This window comes from Monodon monoceros, unplaced genomic scaffold (assembly GCF_005190385.1).
Source record: "Monodon monoceros isolate NGI ecotype Baffin Bay Population unplaced genomic scaffold, NGI_Narwhal_1 Super_Scaffold_10, whole genome shotgun sequence".
NCBI lineage: Eukaryota > Metazoa > Chordata > Mammalia > Artiodactyla > Monodontidae > Monodon > Monodon monoceros.
In genome coordinates, this window is record NW_021703766.1 from 57,389,001 (window position 1) to 57,416,431 (window position 27,431).

Sequence of the window (27,431 nt, forward strand, 5' to 3'; positions counted from 1 at the left end):
ACATCATTTTCATACTAACAGAAATACCAATAACTGAAATTCAATTTTCCTACTTTTTCTAAAATTATATTTTCATAATCATTATGTTTAAATCACAAACAATATACTCCCATTTTATGTTTAATTATGCATCTTAGTTCTCTTTTATTTCAAAGATTTGTCTTACATTCTTGTGTTATATTTGTCATATATATGGTGGCACAACTAGGTCATTTGGCAAAATTTCCCACATTTTCTAATTGCATTTCTCTGATGGCCTAACATGTTCTGCATTGCTTCCAATAAATGTATAACCAGAGCCAGAGGCATTGATCAAATTCACTCTGGTCACTGTACTCCACAGGCAGGGCTGAGACTTATGACTGCATCACCAACAGATGCTCTGAAGTCTGAGTGTCTCTGCTTTTCAAAGTTAACGATTGATGCAATAAAAATTTGTATTCTGAGGCAAGTCAAGGATAATTTAAACATAAAAAATTTTCTGTGCCCTTTGGCCTCCTCTTTCCCCTCTACTGTGCATTGTATATCTGCATTATGCATCCACCAAACCTCCCCATTGGTAGAAATACCTGCTCAACCATAAAGAGCAACATTCTCCTAGCACCAACAAGAAAATTCCTTAAAAGCTAACATGCCTTCTTGATCTTGTATGGTGTCACGATGACCCACCACGTTGTACTTACAGATCTGGATTGTGCAAACTATCTACGGCATTTAAAGTACAGCCCTCTGTCTATATAATTATAAACCTATATAACTGCTTTGACCTTTAACGACCAGAACAGTTCTTGGAGCTTTCTGAGAGGGTGTTCCCGGATTATAATCCTACTTGGCTTGAATAAAATTTTCCATTTCTTTCTTAGGTAGACCGATTAAATTTTCTTGGACACTTCACACAGTGGGTCCAAATGTTATTAGGGTTTTTTTATCCAATGTCATTTTTCCCCCACTGGACTTTTATCTGTTGTGTTAGCTGTCCCTTGCAGTTATTTGGCTGAAGTAATTGGTTGGTAATCATTGATTAAATTGATTACTTTATGCGCTGTAGACCAGTCCCTATTCTACCTAATTCTTATCAGGAATTCTGCATATATAAAGAAGAAACTCCTAATTTTCTATTTGTTTACCCTAAAATGCAGTCTGTACAGCAAAGTAAGGAAAATGCTTGATGCCTTCGCTTTCATTAGCCATTTTCAAAGTGTCCCTTAGACGTTTCGCACGCAATTTCCCAGCGCATCCTCGCGGTGGATCTTGGCCTTTTCTCCTGGAAATGGGAACTACATGACCCAGAACGCCTTGCGTCGAAGGCAGAGTCCCTGAGCCAATAAAGGCTCAGGGAAAAGGAGTTTCTGTTTGGGCACAAAGCGTCGGGCGGGACTTCCTGTCTCCTCCTCCAGGCGGCCATTTTAATTGGCCTTGGTCTGTTTCGGCTCCGCGACGCTGGGTAGGGAAGAAGGTGACGGGACAGAAGAGGTGCGAGAGGAGGGGCTGACCCTGTGGCATAGAGGCGGGCCTGAGGTTCGGCGATGTCTCTTAGGGTGCCCAGCGCCAGGCCCGGGAGAGGGACCGCCGTGTCCCCGTCCTGCCTCCTCTCCCGCCGCTACCGGCCCCGCCCCGCCCACAGAGTCCGATGGCTGCGGCGGCGCTGAGGGACCCGCCTGTGGTAAACGCTCGTCCTCCGGCCCCTCACCGTCCTCACCCCACCAGACACTAAGCGGGGCGCCTGCTCACGTGCCCGCAGCCCAGGCCGTGGTGTCCTGGACGGTGAGGTGGTCGTGGGTGGGGCCCTATTTCAGACAGACAGTGTGATGGCTCGTGGGAGAGGTTTCAGGTGGAGGGACCGCAGGTGCAAAGGCTTGGAGGTCGGATTGAGGCGGAAGGATTCGGGAAACCTGGGAACCATGTTCTGTCCGCAGGGAACAAACAACGTGAGGCAAAGCCTGGAATAGCAGGATGAGGGTTCTTAATGTTAGAACTCTAGAAGCCATGGGGAGTTTTAAGAAAAGAAATACAGGATCTACGTCAGAGTTTAAAAATTTCCCAAAAGCTGTTCAAAGGAAAAACGAAAGAGGCGATGACGACATTTAGGTACTGGGAGGTTGAATCTTTGTTCAGGTTCTCACGCAGCTGGTAAGGACACTGATCATTGAGATTAGACCATCAGCCTGAGGTCACCTGGCTCCAGGGTCAGGGAAGGGTACAGGGAGGAGATCAGCACATGGAACCCCACCATGGATCCTTTCCTCCGAGCCCTGCCTCTTTGCACATGTTCCCATGGCTGCAGAAGTGCTTGTGGAATTCACACAGGAAGGTGGAGCGTGTCCCAGTCCCTCAGGGCCACAAACCCCACTCCTGTGTTCTCTGAATTGTGGTTTCCTGGGACTCTTAATGCTATCCCTCCAATTCTTGAGTCTGGGAACTCTGAAGAAACTCCAAACCCATAGCCCTGAATCCATGTGAGGCTTTATATAGAGGTATTCTCATGATTGGCAACCAGTGTAAACAGGCGTGGAGGGTTCTTCCAGGAACTTGTTCCAAGATTTCCAGATGTTTAGAGGTAAAACTGATCAGGGATTGTTCAGGAAACCACAGGTCTCCTTTCTTTTAGGTGAGAACAAAGAGCAGGGACAGGAGTCAGTATAGAAATGGTTCCCTGAAAAGATGGATGTATATTCTAGAGGCGAAGGGAGATTTGGATCAGAGGAGAGAGGTGTTCTTACCAGTGTCTATAAACAGGCTCCATTTGGCTGTAAAGTGGAGAAGAGACTGAAGCTGAGAGAGGAGGGGAAAATCAGGGTAGAGGCTCCTATCATAGTCCAGGTGAGGGTTAATGGAACATAATGGTGGCTTAGGAAAAGTGGTTGTATTCTGGATGCATGTTTTAAAAAGGGACAATTAGATTTTTTTCTAATGTGAACAGTGAGGGAGTAAAACAGGAGTCAGAGATTACCCCCAGGGTTTCCAGCCTTAGGAGCTGTAGGGATGGAAACTCCATCATCTGGGATGAGAAAGACTGTAGTAAGTGATAGTCACTGGGGGTAACAAGAGCTTTGTTTTAGCCATGTTTAAAGTCTGAGGTGTATCAGAGATCACTGAGTGGAGGCGTGAAAAGAGCAGCTGAACACATAGGTGTGGAAATGTGCGGAGGGGTTTAAGATGGAGACATCCAAAATGTGGTCGGTACTCTGTAGACCATGATGAGTAAGCTGTGGTGACATTAAGGAGGGGCAGTCTTCAGGTTACGGTGTAAATCTATTAGGTGCCCAGGAAAGGGAGGGTGGGGCTGTGGACTCAATATCTGGCTTCAGTACTTGGGTCATGGTATTGGGCTTCACAAACAAAAGTGAGGAAGGTAAGTGGCCATAAAGGGAGGTTGTGTTGGGGACGACATAGTGTGGCAGATGAGTAGACATTCTAAGTGGCCAATGGAAATGAGAGGGATGCAGAGGCCTAGAAGTAATTGAGGCAAGATGACAGTCAGGCTGGAGCTGGTGCTTTCTTCCCTATGGATGCTTCAGGATTTTTTGATGACTTTGGTATGCTCTGACATGTTTCATTCAGCCTGGAGGATAAGAACAGGGGAAAATGTCGTCATATGTGAGCATCAGTAGGCCTGGGGTGGGCCACCAATGGGCTAGGCTTTGAATGAGGGTTAAGTGGACGGAGGAAAGTTGTGCTTGTTAAGAGAACAGCAAGTATAGCATAGAAGTGGAATAGGGCCATGGGTGTCTGAAATGAACAGTCGATTCTGTGTGGCTAAGTCAGAGGTAAGGAATGGAGACTGTCAGGGTGGCCATTATAGAAGATTTTGTCACTGCCACTGCTAGTGGGAGCCATGGAAGTCTAGAGAATTACTGGATCCTTTATGAATTTGCCAAGCATACTCTGGATGCTGTCAGCTAAGTTGTGGTGTAAGGCCTAAAATTAACTCCCAGTATTATATGCTTCCTTGACATGTGTTGAAACTGGCAGGACCTCAAATGGCCTGAGCAGCAGTTCCCCACTTTGCTCTGCTCCAGTGGATAAGGTCTCCTAAACCAAACAATGCTTTTTATAAAGGGGACCAGGTATAATTCCTGCTTATCCCTTTGTAGTGAGTTTCAGTTCCCTGTCAGCCCTTTGGAGTTATTCAGAAAAGGAAATTGCATCCTCCCATGGAACCAGGGGCACCTTACCCTCTTGATACTACAAAGCTTACGTCCCACAGCTCTTGGTTGTTCATGTTTTCCAGAGTGTAACTCCCTGTAGCCCTGTATGGAATGTGGTGTCTTCCTATTCCAGGCTGTGGATATATATGATTAATAAGATGCTGCTGATAACATCTTTCCAGTGTCAGGTGCCCTAACCCTAGGCAGAAATCCCACCCTCACCAGTGGAGTGAAAAGGAGGTGATCAGGGCTTCCCTGGTGGTGCAGTAGTTAAGAATCCACCTGCCAATGCAGGGGACATGGGTTCGAGCCCTGGTCTGGGAAGATCCCACATGCCACGGAGCAACTAAGCCCACGAGCCACAACCACTGAGCCCTTGTGCCACAACTAGTGAAGCCCATGTGCCTAGAGCCCTTGCTCAATAAGAGAAGCCACTGCAATGAGAAGCCTGTGCAGCACAACAAAGAGTAGCCCCCGCTCGCCTCAACCAGAGAAAAGCCTGCGCGCAGCAACAAAGATCCAACACAGCCAAAAATAAAAAAATAAATAAAAATTTAAGAAAAACTTTATTTAAAAAAAGGAGGTGATAAAAATATTTCAACGTGTGGGGAGGTCAGGGAGATGCTTATAGAGTGGGATGGTGAGTTGGTGGTGACCATGGGCATGTCTAAATTTGAGGGATGTGCAGTCTCGAGAGTGATATGTACATGGAGAAGGAGTACGTTTCATGGTCCCAGGTCCCTGGTATTGGGACTTACATGACCTTGATCACACCAGGGGTATTGCCTGGTAGGAGGGTTGGATGCCTCTATGTCAGGCCCACAGTTTAAATATATGTTTGTGCACCTGTCTCTTGTTGCTGACGGCTGGACCCAGTAGTCATTGGGCCCATAGGGAGACAGTAGCACCAATGGCGCCAGGGCCTAGTTTCTCCTCTGACTGGGGAGATTGGGAGGAGGATAGACATAGAATAGATAAATAGGGGAATTGATTGTAGGTCCTCTTGAGAGAGGATTGTTTGTGATTTCATCTGTCCCAATCACGACAGGGCAGTGTGACTTTTGAAGATGTGGCCGTGAACTTTTCCTTGGAGGAATGGGGTCTCCTTGACGAGGCTCAGAGATGCCTGTACCATGATGTGATGCTGGAGAACTTGGCACTTAAAACCTCCCCGGGTAAGGCCCTCAAACCCACCCCTGTGCCCTGAACTAGTCTCTGCCCTTTCTTTTTACCCATTGGCAAGTCTCCCCTTCTCACATCAGGACCTGGGCACTGCTTTCTTCCCCAGTTCCCGGAGTAGGTGTTGTAGCTAGTAGGGCTGAGGTGTGAGCACTGCTGTCTCGTCTCTTTGACAGATCCAGCGCCTGCTACCCCCTGCCTTGCAGGGATGGATCCAGAGCCAGGAGTCTTATAGGCATGAATCCCACCTTGTTTACCCTCTCCATAGCCAGGTGAATTTTCCAGATCCAAGGCACCCGTGTACCCCAGGTTCTACTTCCTTCACCTAGCTAACATTTCCTCATTCTTGCTTGTGCCAGAAATTGCTGTTACTGACCCGGTCACTGTTATTATATGGACAATGGGCTATTCTTGCAAGATATTCCTCTGAAGTTCTTTTTGTAAGATTTAATTTTATTTCTTCTGCTCTATCTTTTTGGCCATTGCTGGCTGCTTATCTGTCCTGTCTTTACTTTAGTACTTGAATCATCCAGGTTCTGCGTAGCTGCTCATCAAGGGGGTGAAGCAGAGAGGTTCACAGAATAGAAAGGGCTCCAACTACAGCAAGGACTCATACATAGTCTGGCCCTGATAAGTAGCACCTGGGGGAGGGCGTGATGTCAGGGCCATATACAAATCATGCCAGAAAGCTATTCTCTGACTAGCCTTTTTGTGCCAATCACAGTGGCGGCCACACCTCATTTCTGCCTGTACTTCCCCATTCTTCAGTTAGCCACCTTCTCAACTCTACTACTTGTCACTTTTTATTTCCAACATAGGGCTAATTCTCACCTCCCTGGACTCCATCTCTCAATGCTTTTTCACACTGGTCCGTCTGCAGTGCTGTCCAACATTGGCCTGTACCATTTATGTCATGAGGTGTGCACATTATTAATCCTCGAACACCAGCTGCTCTGTTGCAGTTGGATTTTCCTGAGCCTGGATACAACCTACTACATAGTACTCATGTGTCACCACCAAACAAGATCCTGCTAAAAGTTGTTTGCAGAATGAGCTGTAGAGCCTGCCTCTTCCCTTTGTGTCACTCCACATGGTTGTGTTCCTCACCTTGTGAGGCCTCCCCCATTCTGTAATCTTTAAAGGCCCAGTGCTGCTAAGCAGCCTCATCCTCAACTTGAACCCGACCACCTTGTCTTGCAAACAGTCCCATGGGCTCATCCTTGGATTTGTGAGACACAGATTTGTATTGGGGATTTCTCCTTGCACAGAGTCAACGTGTACATCTCCAGCATTTCTCTGCTTTCAGGTTGTTGGCATGGAGAAGAGTGAGGAGGCACTTTCTGAGCAGACTATCTCTGATCAAGGAAGCTCACAGATCAGAATTGTTAAGGCAGGTCTGTCTCCCCAGAAGGCCAATCTCTATGAGATGTGTGGCCCGATCTTGAGTGACATTTTTCACTTGGCTGAGTACCAGGTAGCACGCTGTGGGCAGAAACTACACGTGTGGGGCGTGTGAGAAACCATTCTATTTCAGAGCAAACCTCCATAACCAAAAGCAGCACACTGGAGAGAAACCATTGAGAAATGATGTGAGGAGAACATTGTTTGTGAACAGCTGAAAATTCTGTGTATCAAGGAAGCCCTTTACCTTTGGGGATGTTGGGAAGGACTTCCTGGGCAACTTAGGATTTCTTCACCAACAGGCCACATGCACCTGGGAGAAGTCAAATAGTGGAACTGAGCATGCGACTCCCTTTCCAAGGGGAAAAAATCATTATAAGTGGGGATACTGCCCAGAAACTTGCAGTGGCAAACACACTTGTTCAGCACCAGAGAGTCCTCACTAGAGGAAGACGTTACACATGCAGCTAATGTGGGAAATCATTTAGCAAAAGCTCCCATCTCGTTAGACATGAGAGAGTTCACACTGGAGAAAGGCCTTATGAGTGCAGTGAATGTGGGAAATCCTTTAGCCAAAGCTCTAACCTCATCACACATCAGAGAGTTCACAGTGAGAAAAGGCCTTACAATTTGGGGAATATGCTGAATTCTTTACCTACAGCTCCAGTCTCTTAAAACACTAGACTGTTTGCACTGGATCAAGGCCTTGTTAATGCAATGAATACGGTAAGGCCATTAGCCCAAGGTTTTGACTCTGGAACCACAGATTTCAGAAGGAAAAAAACATCTTACATGTGCAGGGATGTACAATTTCCTTTTTCAGTATGTCAACACTTGAGATCCCTCATCGTGGTACCATCTGAATTGAACCTCATACATCCAAACGTCTGCAAACATCCCAGGTATGTGGGAGCTGCACTGTACTTTTTAACCTGCCCAGGTCCCTTGCCAGATTTCTGTCATTGACAGTTTCTGTGGCCAAAGCCATTTCACCTCTCCCACCTGGCAGGTACTCACAGTATACAGCATTCACCCACCCCAGGGTGTTCAGGGAAAGAAACCTTGGTCTTTCCCATTCACAGGAGGGATTGTGAGAAGCCTGAGCACTCACTCCTTTCTCATTTCTTTGATGAGTTAAGTCACTGACCTGACCCATTTTTGGCCCAAAGCACTCTGCTTGTGACTTGCAAAAATGGATGACCTTATTCAGGGATATTTTTGGCCTCACATAACTCCTATGATAGGATTTTCTAGCCCACATAACTCCTATGATAGGATTTTCTAACCATCAAGTCACCAATCCAGGAGTAGCTTCTCTCCCATTGCTCTGGTTTGTGCAATTATAAAGGTTTCACTGTTTAAGCCACATTTAATCTTGAGGTTCCATTCACTGTAGGGGATGATTTGAAAACACTTGGGTTCTGCTAACATAAAGGACTGATCAGCTTTTGTTGGGAATCTCACGCTTTGTGTGCCTTAAGGGCACAATATGATAGCAGATATACCTCTCTCCATTTTGGGGTTTGTTTGCATTATTGCCCAAGGCTTCCAAGGAAAGACTACAGAGCTTTCTGGTTCTAATTTGTGGCCTGAGTGCCATATTTTCTTGGTTCAGAGGTCAGCCTGGGGAAGGAGCAATTGTGATAACCTTCCTTGCTTCTGAGAGTAACATGAAATTGTTGTCTTGTTCACAGGGGATATTGCCTTGAGCTCAGCATTAGTGAGGAAAATATTCTCCCAGGTCCTGCAGTAGAGCCATGTGCCCTTATGTGCAGAATTCTGCAGTGTAGCATCACTGGTTGTAAGATTATAGGGGGAATGATAGTTGTTACAGAAAACATTGGATTAATAGTGGGAGGAGGACACTATTACAAGCTGGTTGGAATGTGCTTCATTTAAAGGGGCATCCACAACGACAGTGTTCCAGTCACTGTGGCTGTGAAGGATGAGCATGTACAGAAATTCTCAGATCTCCTGAATTGAGAAGGGCATTACAAGAGAAAATAATCTGAAGGTTTTGTGGATTTCTGTAGCCTCTGTGGGCTATCCTCCTCAAGGCCATTTCTGTGCCAGACAGAAAAATGAGAATAGAGAGAAGGGATATCTTTTCATCGAGTAATGGACTTTGTGACCCAGACAGTATTCCTGTTGAATCAGGTGGGAACAGTCTTCATTGCTTACTTATATTTTTGACCACTGAGGCAAGGTGACCCTCCCAGGGTGTGAGGCAGAAAGTGGTGAAGTCAATATAGGGGATTTTACAAAAAGAGTAAGAAATCCAGATTTTTATTTTGGATAATATTTTTAAGCTTTAATAAGGTATGAATACATGCAATAAAATGCACATGGTTAAAATATACAATTTGATAAGTTTTGACATTTATATAAATCCATGGAACCACCATCACATCCATAATAAACCTATCTACCTTCATATTTACCTTGTTTCTTTCATTGATGTTACTCTGACCTCTAGTCAATCATTGATTTATTTTTCTTTACAATAGATAAGTTTGCATTGTCTAGAATTTTATATGATTAAAGTCATAAAGTGTTTATTCTTTTCCCCTCAGGTACCCGCATGTGACATGTTTATTTTGAGAGTCATCAGTGAGTAGTTCATTCTTTTTGTATCGACGAGAAGTATTATGTTCTGAGGATATACCACTATTTGTTTATTCATCTGTTTATCCGTATTTGAGTTGTTTCCAGTTTTTGACTGTTGGAACTAAAATTGCTGCAGACTTTTGAATATAATTCTATACATGGTTATGTTTCATTTTTCCTCTATTAATACTTTAGGGTGCAGTGCCTGAGTTTCAGGCTTAGTGAATGGATGACTTTTTAAAGAACCCTACAGTGTGATCTGAAATGGTTGTTTCCTTTTGCATTCCTACCAGAAGAGTTTGGGACTTCCAGTTATTCCATATCATTGCCAATATGTTTAGTCTTTTTAAACTTTTTTTTTCTTTTTAATTTGGCTGCATCAGGTCTTAGTTTGTGGCACATGGGATCTTCATTACGGCATGTGGGATCTTTCATTGCGGTGTGTGGGCTCTTCGTTGCAGCATACGGGCTTCTCTCTAGTTGTGGTGCACAGGCTCCAGAGAGCATGGACTCAGCAGTGGTGGCGCACTGGTGCTCTAGTTGTGTCATGTGGGCACTCTAGTTGTGGCATGTGGGCTTAGTTGCCCCACAGCACGTGGGATCTTAATTCCACAACCAGGGGTCGAACCCGTGTCCCCTGCATTGGAAGGCAGATTGTTAACCACTGGACCTCCAGGTTAGTCCCAAGTCTTTTAATAAGACTTTTTGACCCTTTTAATAAGTGTATAGCACTATCTCACTGTGGTTTTAGTTACATTTCTCAGATGTTTTATGACGTGGAGCATTTTTTTCATTTTTTAAGTCCTCTTTTGGTAAAATGTCTTCTCGTAGCTTTTGTCCATTTAAAAATAATTAATTTTGACTATTTCTCTCTTCATTAATAAATAAGATAATGAAACAATGAAGACTTGAAACTTCATTCTTTAGTGATGTGACTCCTAGCCATAAGAAATAATTATTTTTGAATTCTGAAACACTATTTCCTAACTTTTTTTCTGCTGTACACATTGCAGTGGCCACATACAGCATATACTTTTTAAAGTTTAATCAGCATTGCTAACATATTCTCCATAATCAAGCCAAGATTTGTATTGTTTGCAGTTTCCCCAGTGTGAATATTCCCACTTTCGTCAATTTAAAACTTCCAATGTGATACCACTGAACATGGAGTTTGAAAGTTGACAGCAGCACACCAATATATTCTATTTCCACTGTAGTGATACAGTAGCCACAAGCTTCAAGAACATAGAAGAAAAATGTAGTGAAATGACTAAGAAGTTAGAAGGTTTTTTTTGTTTGATTGTTTTTTGGAAGTACGCAGGCCTCTCACCGCTGTGGCCTCTCCCGTTGCGGAGCACAGGCTCTGAACGCGCAGGCTCAGTGGCCATGGCTCACGGGCCCAGCCGCTCCGTGGCATGCGGGATCTTCCCGGACCGGGGCATGAACCCGTGTCCCCTGCATCGGCAGGCGGACTCTCAACCACTGCGCCACCAGGGAAGCCCTAGAAGTTTTTATATATTTTTAAACAGTTCAATTGCGGTAAAATTACATAAAGTAAACTGCACATATTTTAAATGTACATTTTAATGGTTTGACACGTGCTTACAACTGAAACCAAAATTTTCCTTCTACCTATTTTAACTCAGCCTTCTCCACATATAAAATTACTGATACAATGACATATCATTTGTTATTTCTAATATACACAAAAATGGAAAAGATTGTATTAGGAAACTGGATGAACCCCTTTCCAATCTGCCACCATTATTTATCATTTCTTGGCCATTGTTTCATTCATCTTCATATATGCTAGAGGATTATTCTACTTTTAATCCCAGACATAACATGTAATGCATAACCTCTTCAGGATGCATTTTTAGAAATTGAGTGCTCCTTCATAACTCTAATAACTATCACATAAAATGAAAACACTTAAGAATTTGGAAGTATGCTTAGTTTTCTCAACTATCTCAAAAATGTATTTAAGGCAGATTAATTATGGTCAGGATCCAAAATGTATTCTTAGGGTTTTGGGTAGCTGTGTCGCACTAAGTCTCTTAACCTTTAAGTCTCACTTGCCATTTTTATTCTTATTTGTTGATCAGAATTAGGCAGATTATAGATGTGGTTTATTGAATCTCTGATACTGTTTAACTGATCACCCTTTCCCCATAATCCTGTGCAGTAGATATTAATGAGGTAGGTGATTGAAGTTTGGTCCCAGCGAAGTGTGTGATGGTGACTATTGGGTAAATAAAAATAAACTCTCTGGACTCAGAAATCCTCTCCTCAAAGGTGGTAGTGACAGAAAACACTTTTATTATTGAGTAAGCATTAAACCAGAGTTTGGTATGTATCACAGGTCATATGCTAAGAAATTGCAAAGGCTGAAAAAAACTCCACCTTATGTAGCTAAGCAGATACAACTCATTACATACATGTTTTGATGATAATAACTAGTCACCTAGCTCTAGTACCCGTGTCATGCTCAGTCACTGGCTGAGAACAGCTTGCTGAGAATGGCCTTTCGAACGCTGTGGTGGCTCCCAAGGCAGCACAGCTGGGAGCTGTTGGCCAGCTGCACTCCTCAGAGCAGGATACGTCGTAAAGGAAAAACTGAGCAGCCTACTTTCGTGGCTGCCCAGAACTGAAACTATATGTATAATATTTGATTAATTTTAAATATGGTTTGGTCAGAGCAAAGAGGCAACAGAATAATCCTTTGGCAGGTCTGTCTCAGATTCTTAAACTTCCATCTGATTCCTTATCTTAAAGCCATCAAAGTAAGTCTACTCTAAAAGTAAGAAATAGGCCCAGAAAACAAACAAAAAAATAGCCAAGAGAATTTGACTGTACCACTTGTCACACATGGTTCTTCTTCTAAATTTATCTGGCAGTTGGGGTGACTATTGTGAAAGGAAAATAAAAATGGAGCCGATATTGCTCAGGGCTGTCTAAAATGGAGCCGGGAATCTACTAAGGAAGTGTGACTTATGCACCTCTCAGCCTGGATGGAATCTGATCTTTTGACTACTTATTGTCCTAATGAGGCCATCCAGAACATCTGCCAGAAAGTCAAGACTCTTATCAAACCCTCATCCTAAAATAACTCATGACAGCCTGTCTACTTATCAGACCCAAACCCTAAAATAACTCCTGATTTCTTAAGGACAAATAGTTCCTAAATTGCATCAGACTCAATCACAATTCTCAAGAGGCAGCTTTAACAAACTCAGAGCTTTTTGTCTTTGTAAGCCCCTTACTCTCTTCTCCTGGAACATATTTTGGGGTTACCTGAATCTGTGTCTCCTGAATTGTAGACTCCAAATAAACTTTTCCTTTTTTATAACGTTTTTGTTTGTTTGGTTTGGGTTTTTTTGGCCATGTTGGGTTTTCGTTGTTGCGCGCGGGCTTTCTCTGGTTGTGGTGAGTGGGGGCTATTCTTCGCTGTGGTTCATGGGCTTCTCGTAGTAGCTTGTCTTGTTGCAGAGCATGGGCTGTAGGCACGCGGACTTCAGTAGCTGTGGCTCGCAGGCTCAGTAGTTGTGGCACATGGACTTAGTTGCTCCATGGCATGTGGGATCTTCCAAGACCAGTGCTTGAACCCATGTCCCCTGCATTGACAGGTGGATTCTTAACCACTGCGCCACCAGGGAAGTCCCTAAACTCTTCTTATTTGCAGCCTCCTATATTGTGTTTTGCTTGGCATTACATGCGTCAGAAGTGGGATACAGAGCGACCTGCAAAAGCCCTCACCAACTCTTATCTAACACTGCCTTGGATTCAGTTAAGGTGCCTGCAAGAGACTGTTATGCTTTATCATCTCCTTGGTGATCCCAGATCGTGGTGGTGAGTCCTCCTGTACCTAAGCCACCCATGTTCGTAGAAGTTCTAGTTTATTTGGGTGTCCTCTATTGCCGGCTTCTGTCCTCTGGGATTTTGTTTCCTGTTTTGAGCGGCCTCCAGCATTTTGCTTCCTGTTTGTTTTTTGGGTTTTTTTTATTTTATTGAAATATAGTTGATTTACACTGTGTTAATTTCTTCTGTGCAGCAAAGTGACTCAGTTATGTATATGTGTGTAATCTTACTCATATTCCTTTCTGTTGTGGTTTGTCACAGGATATTGAGTATAGTTCTCTGTGCTATATAATAGGACCTTGTTGTTTATCCATCCTTTATATAATAGTTTGCCTCTGCTAATCCCATACCCCCAATCCTTCCCTCTACTACCCGCCCTCTGCCTTGGCAACCACATGTGTATTCTCTATGTCTGTGAGTCTGTTTTTCTTTTGTAGCATACTCATTCCACAGGCAGGGAAACTGAGTGTCCAGAACCAGGGGACAGTCCTGTGGCTGAGAAGAGGCAGAGCAGAGACCTGAACCCCTGTGGCAGAAGTATCTCAGGGTGCCTCCTATGTATACAGGTGCCCTGGGCAGTTCCCTGCTGGCTGAAGACACTGGTGTAGCCGCCAGGTAGGACCCCAAGTAGGGATCAGAGCTACTATGGGAAGAGCCCCCTGATGGGATGGGGCCCCTCAGCCCCTGGAACTCTCTCTTGTTGTTGCAGCCTCCCCAAGTGCACTGCCACCACTCTCCAGGGTATCAGGACTCCCAACAGCTACCTCCTTGGGGCCCTTACTATGGGCCCGGCCCTATGCATCCTCCCAGAGCCCCTGAGGCAGCTCCATCATTAGCCCCATTTTGCACTGGGGGAAACTGACGATGTGTGGGACTGGAGGGGGTATCTCTTACTGTGACCCCGGCAGAAGTGGGGATGCAAAAATCAATCGCAGTCTCACCCACTGTGTTCCCCCTTCCCTCTGACCTGGTTCCACCCCAAGAAACCTCTCCTTATTCCCTCGGGCTCCTCTTAGGAGCCTTCTCAACCTCTTCCCTGTTGCCCTGCAGATCCTCTCCCAAATGCTGATGGTCCCTGTGTTAATTTGCTAAGGTTGACAAAACATGGCATCATAGTCTGGGTGCTTTAAACAACAGAAAATTATTTCCTCACAATTCCAGAGGATAGAAGTCTGGGATCAAGAGGTTAACAGTGGTTTCTTTGGAGGCTTGTAAATAGCTGTCCTCTTCCTCTGTCTTTACATGGTCTTCCCACTGACATGGCTCCCCACCCCCACAGGCATGCAGCACTTTCCCCAGGTGTCACCCCAAACACATGACTGGCCCTTGCTGCCACATGTGAGTCATCCCAAGGCTGTTGGTCTTCCTACTAACATCACCTCAGGGCGTCTTCTCCAATCAGTGCCCCATTACTCAGCTGTCACTGTTGTGGACATTGGAAGAGATGCTAAGGACTAAGAATGTCTACTGTAAACCTGCCCTGTCCCTGTCCCCATGGTTCTTCTTCTCACTCCCTCCAGCTGGTGAATTTGGTCCTCCCCAACACTCTAGGTAAAAAGCAAACCAATGACTGCTAATCCCTAAGAATATTCCTGCTCCCTCTTGGGGAACTAAACTTGACCACCATTCCCTGAATGGGCTAGATGAAGTCTCGCCTGTCTTGTAAATCCTGCATCATTCACATATCACAGGATGACAGTGTCCCACACTTGTTACACTGTGTCCCCAGATATATATAGGCAGGTCATATCCAATACCTGAAATGTTTGTTTCCAGACTGTGTTATGGTGTGGTAGCAAAACACAGTCACACTATTTGTGTTTCTAGGTGTGTCACATACAAATTATTTTATTTGACAAATACACACGTAAAAAACAGGAGATTTACTTCTCCCTGTTGAAAATGGGGAAAGATTTCTTTCCTCTCCCTTAGACCATTTACCTTAGAAAACTTGCAGGAACTGTCTCATCTCTTTTAAAATGCATGTCTTTGAAGACTAGAGAGGGCTTTTTTCAGCTGGTCTTCCTTTTTCTTCCAGTTTTAGGGTTCAGAAATGTCTTTCTCAAGAACCTGCTTTCTCCTCAACCTGCAGGCATCAGGGAGTTAGCTCATTTATCAGTTCTTGTACGAGGATAGGAGTCTCATCTTAGTGGATGCTGTGCTCCAACTTAAAAAACTACCTCCTATTACAAAGATGAGAAGTTTGTGTTTCCTGTGGCTAAAACCAATAAGCAAACACAGATAGTCACCCCAATTACCAGGTAAAATTAGGACTCTGTGTGACAAATGGTACTGTCAACTCCTCTTACTTGAGGACTAGGTATTGTTTATCTTGAACATACATATGCAGTGCGCTGTATCTGTTTGGATAAATAGGGGATTTAGGTTTTTTCTGTCTTTGCAGTTTCCTGGTGGATTGCCTGTGATGCACGAGTACTTTGCTTTAATGCTTATTCAATAATAAAAGTGGTTTTCTCTCTCTACTACCATTGTGGAAAGGATTACCAGGTTGGGAGAGATTTTTGTTTTTACTTCCCTAACAGTCATCATCAGGCACCTGTCTGCAGGGATCAAACATCATCACCCATCTCGTCAACATCTAGTATACAGGATATATGGGGGGAGGGTGACCAGTTAAACAGTGTTAGAGACTCATTAAGACCCATCTTGCATGTGCCAAATTCTGATGAACCAATGACAGCAAATTATGAGAAACAAATAAGAATTTTAAAAGATAAGTGGACCCCACATATTAAGAGATCTGTGAGACACAGCTACTGAACCCTGTAAGGATATATTTTGGATTCTGATTGCAACTAATTTGACTTAAGAAACAAACACATTTTTGAGACAATTCAGCATTGATACAATGTTTATATTTTTCTGATAACTATTGTGTTATGAAAAATCCATTCTGAAGAGATTATGCATTAAATGATACCATGTCTGGAATTAGTACCGTAGTTCCCCCTTATCTGCAGCAGATGCGTTCCAAGACCTCCAAGTAGATGCCTGAAACTACAGATAGTACTAAACCCTATATGTACTATGTTTTTTCCTATACATGCATACCTATGATAAAGATTATAACAATAGCTGTAATAAAAGTTAAGTGAATGTGGTGTCTCTCTCTCTCAAAATAGCTTATTGTACTGTAGTCGCCCTTTTTGTGATGATGTGAGATGATACAATGCCTATGTGGATTCACTGGACAATGGGATGATTCATGCTGTGGGTGGGACAAAGAGGGCGGTGAGAGATTGCAGCATATAGAAAGGCACGCAATTTAAAACTCATGACTTATTTCTGGAGTTCTCCATTTACTATTTTCAGACCTTAGTTGACCTTGGGTCACTGAAACCCCAAAAAGCAAATCTGTGAATAAGGGAGAGACTGTGGTAAACTAAGGCACTGGTGTAAACGGGGAAAGATGAAGTAAGAATGGCCATGAAATGATGGAAGATGGGGATGGATTCATCTGGTTTCATAACAGTCTCTCTTTTTTTATAAGTCTTTTTTTCATAACGAAAATATATATGTCCTTGTATCAGTAATTTTATATGCTGAGAAGGATAAATTTTAAAAGGCAGGAGGAAACTTGGTTTCAGGGTTGTAAGCATGCGTCAATAGATCAAAAGGTAGATTTTAAGTATGTGTGGTTTAAACTGTTTTCAATGTATAGTATGTCATCTGCAAACACTGACAGTTTTACTTCTTCCTTTCCATTTGGATTCCTTTTATTTCATTTTCTTCTGATTTCTGTGGCAAGAACTTCCAATACTATGTTAAACAAAAGTGACAAGAGTGGGCATCCTTGTCTTGTTCCTCATATTAGAGGAAATGCTTTTAGCTTTTCACCATTGAGTATGATGTTATCTGTGGGCTTATATATGCCTTTATTATGTTGAGGTATGTTCACTTTATGCCCACTTTCTGGAGAGTTTTTATCATAAATGGATGTCAAATTTTGTCAAAAGCTTTCTCTGCATCTATTAAAATGAAATGTTTTTATTCTTTAATTGTGAAATGTTTTTATTCTTTAATTGTTAATGTGGTATATCACATTGATTTGTGGATAGTGAAAAATCCTTCCATCCCTGGGATAAATTCCATTTGATCATGGTGTATGATCCTTTTGATGTAGTGTTGGATTCAATTTGCTGATATTTTGTTGAGGATATTTTCATCTATGTTCATCAGTGATATTGACCTGTAATATTCCTTTTTTGTGATACCTTTGGTTTTGCTAGCAGGGTGATGCTTGCCTGGTAGAATAAGTTTGGAAACATTCTTTCCTCTGCAATTTTTTGGGAATAGTTTGAGAAGGATAGGTGTTAACTCTTCTCTAAATTTTTGGTAGAATTCACCTGTGAAGCCATCTGGTCTCGGACTTTGGTTTTCTGGTAGTTTTAAAACTAGTGATTGGGGCTTCCCTGGTGGCGCAGTGGTTGGGTGTCTGCCTGCCGATGCAGGGGACACGGGTTCGTGCCCCGATCTGGGAAGATCCCACATGCCGCGGAGCGGCTAGGCCCGTGAGCCATGGCCGCTGAGCCTGCGCGTCCGGAGCCTGTGCTCCGCAACGGGAGAGGCCACAACAGTGAGAGGCTCGCGTACCACAAAACAAAACAAAACAAAACCACTAGTGATTGAATTTCCTTACTGGTAACTGCTCTGTTCACATTTTCTATTTCTTCCTGGTTCTTGGGAGATTGTAACTTTCTAAGAATTTGTCCATTTCTTCTATGTTGTCCATTTTATTGGCATATAGTTGTTTGTAGTAGCCTCTTATGATCCTTTGTATTTTCATGGTTTCAGTTTAACTTCTCCTTTTTCATTTCTGATTTTATTGATTTGGGCCCTCTCCCCTTTTTTCTTTTTTTTTTCTTTTTTTTCCCAAGATGTTGGGGGTAGGAGTTTATTAATTAATTTATTTTATTTTTGCTGTGTTGGGTCTTCATCTCTGTGCGAGGGGTTTCTCTAGTTGTGGCAAGCGGGGGCCACTCTTCATTGCGGTGCGCGGGCCTCTCACTATGGCGGCCTCTCCCGCTGCAGAGCACAGGCTCCAGATGTGCAGGCTCAGCAGTTGTGGCTCACGGGCCCAGTTGCTCCACGGCATGCGGGATCCTCCCAGACCAGGGCTCGAACCCGTGTCCCCTGCATTAGCAGGCAGACTTTCAACCACTGCACCACGAGGGAAGCCCTCCCCTTTTCTCTTGATGAGTCTGGCTAGAGGTTTATACATTTCGTTTATCATTTCAAAGAACCAGCTTTTGGTTTCATTGATCTTTTCCATTTTTTTTTTGTCTCTAATTCATGTCTTTCTGCTCTGATCTTTATGATTTCTTTTCCTTCTACTAACTTTTCGTTTTGTTCTTTCTCTAGTTCCATTAGGTATAAGGTTAGATTGAGATTTTTCTTGTTTCCAGAGGTAAGATTGTATTGCTATAAACTTCCCTCTTAGAGTTGCTTTTGCTGCATCCCATAGGTTTTGAATCTTCATGCTTTCGTTCTTTTTCATTTCTGCCTAGTTGTTTTCTTTGTTTCTTTCTTTGCTGCACTGTGCAGCTTGTGCTATCTTAGTTCACTGACCAGGGATTGAACCCAGGCCCTTGACAGTGAAAGCATGGAGTCCTAACCACTGGACCACCAGGGAATTCTCTGTCTCTAGGTATTTTTTGATTTCCTTTTTGATTTCTTCAGTGATCCATTGGTTGTTTAGTAGCATATTGTTTAGCTTCCACGTGTTTGTGGTTTTTACAGTTTTTTTCTTGTAGTGGATTTCTGATCTCATAATGTTGTGATTGGAAAAGATGCTTGATATGATTTCAATTTTCTTAAGTTTACCAAGGCTTGCTTTGTGGCCCACCGTATTATTAATCCTGGAGAACGTTCCATGTGCATTTGAAAAGAATGTGTATTCTGCTGCTTGTGGTTGGAATGCTTTATAAATATCAATTAAGTCCATCTGGTCTAATGTGTCATTTAAGGCCTGTGTTTCCTTACTGATTTACTGTATGGGTGATCTGTCCATTGAAGAAATTGGGCTGTTAAACTCCCCCACTATTGTGTTACTGTTGATTTCTCCTTTTATGGCTGTTAGTATTTTCCTTATATACTGAGGTGCTCCTATGTTGAGTGCATATATATTTACAGTTGTTATAACTTCTTCTTGATTGATCCCTTGATCATTATGTGGTGTCCTTCTTTTGACTCTTGTAACAGTCTTTATTTTAACATCTGTTTTGTCTGATATGAGTATTGCTATTCCAGGTTTCTTTTGATTTCCATTTGCATGGAATACCTTTTTCAATCTCCTCATTTTCAGTCTGTAGGTGTCCCTAGATCTGAAGTGGCTCTCTTATAGACAGAATATTTACTGGTCTTGTTTTTATATCCATTCAGCCAGTCTATGTCTTTTGGTTGGAGCATTTAATCCATTTACATTTAAGGTAATTATCAATATGTATGTTCTTATTGCTGTTTTGTTAATTGTTTTTGATTTATTTTTGTAGGTCTTTTTTCTCCCCTTCCTCTTTTGTTCTCTTCTCTTCTGATTTACTGAGACATCTTTTCTTTTTTTTGGCAGTCCTGTGTGGCTTGCAGGATCTTAGTTCACTGACCAGAGATTGAACCTGGGCCCACAGGAGTGAAAGTGCTGAGTCCTAACCACTGGATAGCCAGGGAACTCCCTCTTCTCTTGTGATTTGATGACTAACTTTAATGTTGTGTTTGGATTCCTTTTTTTTTTTTAGTGTGTGTATCTATTGTAGATTTTTGGTTTGTGATTACCATGAGATTTGATATAGCAGTCTATATAAACAAGATTATTTTAACTTGCTGCTCTTTTAATTTCAAATGCATCTCCAGTATCCTGCATTTGTACTCTCCTCATGATTGCTGGGGGTTTTTTGTTTTGTTTTGTTTTTTATAAATTTATTTATTTTATTTATTTTTATTTTTGGCTGTGTTGGGTCTTTGTTGCTGCACGGAGGCTTTCTCTAGTTGCAGTGAGTGGGGGCTACTCTTCGTTGCAGTGTGCGGGCTCCTCATTGCAGTGACCTCTCTTGTCACGGGCTCTAGGTGTGCGGGCTTCAGTAATTGCAGCATGCGGGCTCAGTAGTTGTGGCTCGTGGGCTCTAGAGCACAGGCTCAGTAGTCGTGGCGCATGAGCCCAGCTGCTCCGCAGCGTGTGGGATCCTCCCGGACCAGGGCCCGAACCCGTGTCCCCTGCATTGTCAGGTGGACTCCCAACCACTGCGCCACCAGGGAAGCCCTGATTGCTGGTTTTGATACCATATTTGTGTTTGGTTGCTTTCCTACTTTTTCTGTATGTTTGCCTTTACCCGTGAGTTTTTCCATTTGTAATTTTCTTGTTTCTAGTTGTGGCCTTTTTCTTTTCTTTTCTTTTCTTTTCTTTTTTTTTTGCGGTATGCCGGCCTCTCACTGTTGTGGCCTCTCGCGTTGCGGAGCACAGGCTCCAGACACACCGGCTCAGTGGCCATGGCTCACAGGCCCAGCCCCTCCACGGCATGTGGGATCCTCCGGGACTGGGGCATGAACCCGCATCCCCTGCATTGGCAGGCAGACTCTCAACCACTGCGCCACCAGGGAAGCCCTCTTTTTTTCTCCACCTAGAGAAGTTCCTTTAGCATTTGTTGCAAAGCTGGTCTGGTGCTGCTGAATTCTCTTATCTTTTGCTTGTCTGTAAAGCTTTTGATTTCTCCTTCAAATCTGAATGAGATTGCTGGGTATTCTTGGTTGTAGGTTCTTCCCTTTCATCGCTTTCAGTATATGGTTCCACTACCTTCTGGCCTGCAGAGTTTCCGTTGAAAAATTAGTTGATACCTTATAGGAATTCCATTGTATGTTATTTGTTGCTTTTTCCTGTTACTTTTAATTTTTTATCTTTGTCTTTAATTTTTGTCAGTTTGACTACTATGTGTCTCAGCGTGTTCCTCCTTCAGTTTATCTTGACTGGGGCTCTCTGCACTTCCTGGAGTTGGGTGACTGCTTCCTTTCCCATGTTAGGGAAGTTTTCAGCTATTATCTTTTCAAATATTTTCTCAGGTCCTTTCTCTCTTCTCTTTCTGGGAACCCTACAATGTGAATGTTGGTGTGTTTAATGTAGTCCCAGAGGTCTTTTATACTGTCCTCATTTCTTTTTCTTTATTCTGTTCCATGGCAGGGATTTCCACCATTCTGTCTTCCAGCTCACGTAGCCTTTCTTCTGACTCATTTATTCTGCTGTTGATTTTGTCTAGTGTATTTTTAATTTTAGTTATCTTATTGTTCACCTCTGTTTGTTTAGATCTTCTAGCTTTGTTAATCATTTCTTTTGTCTTCTCAGTCTGTGCCTCCATTCTTTTTGTAAGATCTTGGATCATCTTTACTGTCTTTACTCTGAATACTTTTTTGGGTAGATTGACTATCTCCACTTCACTTAGTTGTTCTTCTGGGGCTTTATCTTGTTCCTTCGTTTGGGATATATTCCTCTGCCATCTCATTTTGTCTAACTTTCTGTGATTGCAGTTTACGTCCTGCAGGCTGCATGGTTGTAGTTCTTCTTGCTTCTTGTGTCTACCCCTTAGAGGATGAGGCTGGTCTAAGAAGCTTGTGCAGGCTTTCTGGTGGGTGGAACTGGTTCGTGCCCACTGGTGGATGGATCTGGGTCTTGTCCCTCTGGTAGCCAGGGCTGTGTCAAGGTGTGTCTTTAGTGGGAAGCAGTGAGCTCAGGAAGACTTTAGGCAGCCTATCTGCTGATGGGTGTGGATGTGGTCCTGCCCTGTTGGTTTGGTCTGAGGAGTCCCTGCACTGGAGCCTATAGGTTGGGTAGGGCCAGGTCTTGGTGAGAAAACAGTGGCCTCCAGGAGGGCTCACGCCAATGAGAATCCCCCAGAACTACCACCACCAGTGTCTTTGTCCCTTCATTGAGCCACAGTCACCCCCCACCTCTATAGGAGACTCTCCAATACCACCAGGTAGGTCTGGCCTAGGCTCCTATGAGGTCACTGCTTTTTCCCCCAGGTCCTGATGCACACAAGACCTTGTATGCTCTCTCCAAGAGTGGAGTTTCTGTTTCCCAAAGTCCTGTGGAGTTCCTGCGATCAAGCCCCACTGGTCTTTAAAGCCAGATACTCTGGGGTCTCCTCCTCCAGATGCCACACCTCCAGGCTGGGGAGCCTGATGTGGAGCTCAGAACTTTCACTGCTGTGGGAACCTCTGCGATATTATTATTTTCCAGTTTGTGCTTTGCCCACCTGGTGGGTATGGGATTGGATTTTTATCACAGTTGAGCCCCTCCTACCATCTCATTGTGGTTTCTTCTGTGTCTTTGGATGTAGGATAATTTTTTTGGTAGGTTCCATTGTTTTTTTGTTGTGATTTGCTGTGTGGTGATCATAGCAGTTAGTTGTGATTTTGGTGTTTTTGTGAGAGGAGGTGAGCTGACGTCCTTCTCTGGAACCATTATTTTTAATAAGAGTTTGTGCCTAACAATTTAAAGACCTCTGGCCACATGTATTTGTAAAGCAAGAGTTTCCTGAATCTGGTCCTTTTGCTTATTATTTCTCTGTTTCTCCCTCAGGTGTAGCCTTTAAGTAGTCAAAATAAACCAGGTGAAGGCATCTCTGGGTGTGGGTGTACAAGAGGCCAGCAGCACCTCTTCCTGCTATTCTCTTGGTGTTTGTAGTGGTGGTGTTTTTAGGCTGAGTGGTAAACTTCAGGCTCATTTTTCTATTAATGAAAAGAAATTGGCTGTGGAAACATAGACGTATAAGGAATAACATAACAAATACTAATATACCACCTCCCCCCCCCGACTTAAAGAAGATATTTTTCTTTAAACTGATACATAGGAACCATATTTTTCTGCCTTCACTGTCCAGGATTTCATTAAGAAAATGGGATTCATGCTCCCAAGGAATTTGTGTGAGAATTAAATGAGAGCATATAAACAAAACATGGCACATGGCAGGTTCTCAAAAATTGTAGCTGTTAGTATGAACACTTCCATACTTATTGTTATTCTTGTTCTGTTTATTTATTTATATTTATTTTTGGCTGTTTGGTGTTCGTTGCTGCACACAGGCTTTCTCTAGTTGCGGCAAGTGGGGGCTACTCTGTTGCGGTGCTTGGGCTTCTCATTGTGGTGGCTTCTCTTGTGGAGCACAGGCTCTAGGAACGCGGGCTTCAGTAGTTGTAGCTTGCAGGCTCAGTAGTTGTGGCACATGGGCTTAGTTGCTCCGTGGCGTTTGGGATCTTCTTGGACCAGGGCTTGAACCCATGTCCCCTGAATTGGCGGGTGGATTCTTAACCACTGTACCACCAGGGAAGTCCTATTGCTATTCTTATTAGCCCCAGGTAGAGCCTGGTTACAGAAGCTGGAAAAGGTCAGAGCTGTGGAAAGGAAAGGGGTGACTTGGCATTCAGTGATGGGTGGGGAGATGCAAAGTTTCAGAAGAGAGTTGAAGTAAGGCCCTTGGGGTTTCAGATGCTGATGTCTTGGAGCCCTTGTTTTGCTACTGTGTGGAGGAGACAGGCAGCCACATGGTCTGCATTGTGAACCCCAATATGGAAGGACTCACTACTTTCAGTGAGTCAGAGGCTCTGCTTCCTGCATGTGGCAGCAGCCTGGCTTCTCCCAAAATGAGTGTGGACCCAGCTGTGTGTTGTGCCACAGAACAGTCTAGAAAGCACACAGGCTGTTCTTTCAGAATGTTTTATTTGTCCCAGGAGATGTTTGTTCAGTTCTTCAGTGAAGCTGTATGAAGCCCTTGAACAGTATCACTAAGATATTAATGGGCCTTGTCTTTCATCATATTCTTTTTGGGAAGAGCAGCAATGAAGCCTTTAAGTCCCCACCAAATCCACTCTTTTTAAAAGATGCCATTCCTGAGACCTCCAGGCCACACCCATCTCTGTGCTGTCTGAAAGTCAATTTATTCCTGTTATTTTTTTTTTCTAGATTATTCTGTCTCCTGGTTTGAGTTTTAGTTCTTAGGATTGGGAGCTTCTGGAAGCTTGTTTGTCCTTCTGTGTTTTTTGTTTTTATTTTGGCTGTGCCAAAAGCCTTCTGGGATCTTAGTTCCCCAACCACGGATTGAACCCAGGCCACAGCAGTGAAAGTGTGAAAAGGCCAACTCTTAACCACTGGACCATCAGGGAATTCCCATTCTGTTGTTTTTATTTGAGCTGTAAACACAGTCACCCGATAACCCCTCCTGTGAGAGAGAAGGGCCTTCTGAGGATTCTTTCCAATATTCGATCCCAGGCATGGATTTTGTCTTTCTACAGAAATTGTCCTGTCCTACGAGATTTATTTTGAAAGGGTACTTCAGATCTTTTTGGAACACGGTAAAATTTAGAACATAAGGAGAGACATTCATGTATTATTTTCTTCTGAGTTTGACAGACATTATTGTATTTCACCAAAGCCAAGATTTCGTCCATTATAAGAAGAACCACTATTTTATGTACCTCTAAAAAAGTACACTGCCCACTAAACCATGTCACACAGTCATTTAAAAAATCCTGATTTCAGAGAAGTGAAAAAGGATGTGTGTTTTAAAACTGACAAGGTGTGATGTACAAAACTGGGCAGTCAGAATGAACCAGGAGTCAGAGTTCAGACGAGCACACCTTTATTCCACAGGGGCTTTCACAATGTGTCTGACACCCATCACTGAACTGCTTATTGTCTGTGTGCACCTGCTTCGTGACCCATCTACTTACAGTGTGCCAGCTGGTGCAGTGTTAAGTCCAGTTGTTTGAGCCAGAAATCTGAGTATAGATGGGACTCCTTCCTTGCCGTCCCTCCTACAACTAACTCCCGGTACTTGATTCTGCCACTAGAATATCTGTACTGCCTCTTCCCAATGACCCAGCCTCACAACAATTGCCCTGGCGCAGGACTCAGCTTTTTCTTACAGGAATATCCCAGGAGTTTCCCAACAGGACCCTCTACATCCAGGCTCACTACCTCCAATTGAATCGCTGCATGGCCGACCACTGAAACGTATCCCTGCCTAGTGAGTGCCCATCTGTGCTCTTAACTGTCCTGGAAAGATGTTCACGAAATTGGGGAGTCCACTGAATTTATTTCAATCCATGGCATCAATGCCCCAGACTCTTTCGCACATTCTGGCCCTGTCTGGCAGCTTTGTCACTATCTTCCACACAGGAGCACACAGTCAAAAAGCAGACACTCAAAAAAAAAAAAAAAAAAAAAAAAAAGCAGACACTCTTTGGCCCTTTCCCCGGATCTGTAGGTGTTGCCCATCTTGTCTATTCAGATGTTTATGTATTTTGAGTGTAGTTGATGCTTTTCTAGTTCTATGTCTTATGTGAGTAAATATTCTTTATCCCATGTGTATTCAGCAAATATTTTTCTCTGCCAGTTTCAAGGTTTTCTTTTTTTTTTTTTTTTTTTTTGTATTCATTACCTCCATTTTTTTGTAGCTGCACTTTTGGCTTTCAGATTAAGGTATGTCAGAGAGGAGAAATGTTCATTTAATAAAGTATGTGTTGTTGCTTTTTGTTTCCTCTTGTGTGAGGGCTCTTCAGGGTGTGTGTTGAAAATTACAGCTCGTGACTGATGTGACCAGACACATGGCCGTGTCGAATTTCTTTGGGAAAATGTGGAGCTGCATCCACATGGAGGGTAGCTAAGTTTTCTCTGGACCTGCTGGGAGGTGCTGGCCTGGTAGGGAAAGATGAGGAAATGAGGGGAAGATGTTTCCTGATGGGGGCTGCTGGTTGGGGATACCAGGGGCAGGGAGGTCCATCTCAGAGGTCCCAGCAGAGGAATAAATGGGGGAGGAAAATTGTGAAATTTAGTCAGTCTTGTGTGGGGTGGGGAAGGAGACTGGTGTCCTCTTTTAGGGTCATGATGTTCCATAATCTAGGTCTTTTTATTTTGTTAGCATGACCATCCTTTCACTGCTCTAGGTCCCTTGCAGCATTGTCTTCAGCTAGCACACCAGGGACGTGTGTGTTCTTCCTGGGGTCTCTCGACTCTTCCCCACAGAACAATGGATTAATTTCTGGGATCACCTTTCAATTCCATTCATCTCAGTATATATCCTCATGCCAGTTTCACCGTGTTTCATTTCCCAGGGGCTGTGTTCAGAACATTTGAAAGTAGTAGGTCTGAGCCTTAAATCTTGAGGGATATTTTTTTTTTTTTATAACTCTGGTAGAGCTGTGGGGTCTGTTGGCATTCCATATTTTGGGGTGTTCTTTTCTGCTCCCCTTTGCTGATATGTACACCCCCCTCCCCTTTGCAGAGGAACACATGTATTGAAGACCTCTTGATTCCTTTAAGGTGTAGACAGCATGAGTGGAACTTCTCAGCAAAACATCGTTTTTGTTTTTGTTTGTATACAGGTTTTCAAAGCAACTGCATGAAAGCTTGGAGGCCTACCAGGTGCTCTGCAGGTCTTAGCCTTTTTGGCTTTGGCCCATGATGCCCAGTTGTGTCTCCAGGGGCCATTATCTGCATTTCATCAGCAAGAAGAGTTGCTGTTGTTCCTCATCCTCCAGTGATGGGTATCAGCATTTCGGAAGGTTAGCAGGACACAGAGGTGTGTAGTGCTGTCTTGTGGTTGTAATTTTGCATTCCTCATAAATCCGATCTGGTTCATACTTCTGTCCCCTTATGTATTTTCTGTATATCTTTGTAGGCGAAGTGTCTCTTCAGATCTTGACTTACCTTGAATGGAGCTGTTTGTTTTCTAGTTCTTTGTCTACTCTGAGGAAAAATTCTTTATCTTTGGCCTCTGTTTGGCAAATATGATTTCTCTTCCAGTTTGTGGCTTGTTTTCTGGCTTTCGGAATAAGGTATTTCAGCATGGAGAAATTTTCACTTAATAAAGTAATTGTTAGATTTTGTTTCCTTTCGTGTGAGGGCTCTTCATGATGTGTGTTGAAAGTCACAGCTCAAGACGGACATGACGAGACCCATTGCCGTGTTGATACTCTCCTCTGTGATCCTCTGTAAATTTTTATGGTTTCGTATATGTTCAATTTGCCTGCAGACAATTTGGAGTGACTTTCAGTGCGAGTCATAAAGTCTGTGCCTACATTCGTTTCACGGCACGTGGTTCCTAACTGTGCTATGATTAGGGTTCCAGAAGTCCTGGGATATTGGCCTCCGTCCCTTGGAACCTGGAGAGTGTGGTGCATTGAGCGGGACTGCCTGCAAAAAATTCAGCCTCCGCTGTAGTGGGAGTGGGTGCCCCC

At 43.4% G+C, this 27,431-nt stretch overlaps 1 protein-coding gene across 1 annotated transcript; it reads left to right on the forward strand.

Moving 5' to 3' along the window:
* The first annotated feature begins 660 nt into the window (after nucleotides 1–660).
* On the forward strand, nucleotides 661–27,425 carry LOC114903661 (zinc finger protein 69-like). The gene is made up of 4 exons (XM_029236705.1): nucleotides 661–719; nucleotides 1,449–1,764; nucleotides 5,197–5,323; nucleotides 26,577–27,425. Exons 1-4 carry the CDS (start codon nucleotides 661–663, stop codon nucleotides 26,654–26,656), a joined length of 582 nt encoding a protein of 193 aa, XP_029092538.1. The 3' UTR covers nucleotides 26,657–27,425.
* Nucleotides 27,426–27,431: the final 6 nt, after the last annotated feature.

Excerpts from the sequence above, each read along its gene's own strand:
- LOC114903661 (XM_029236705.1), top strand. The coding sequence starts at position 661 with ATGACCCACCACGTTGTACTTACAGATCTGGATTGTGCAAACTATCTA. Across the intron at positions 720-1,448 it reads AACTATCTACGGCATTTAAA|GGAAGAAGGTGACGGGACAG; the intron begins GTACAGCCCTCT and ends GACGCTGGGTAG. Across the intron at positions 5,324-26,576 it reads GGCACTTAAAACCTCCCCGG|GTTTTCAAAGCAACTGCATG; the intron begins GTAAGGCCCTCA and ends GTTTGTATACAG.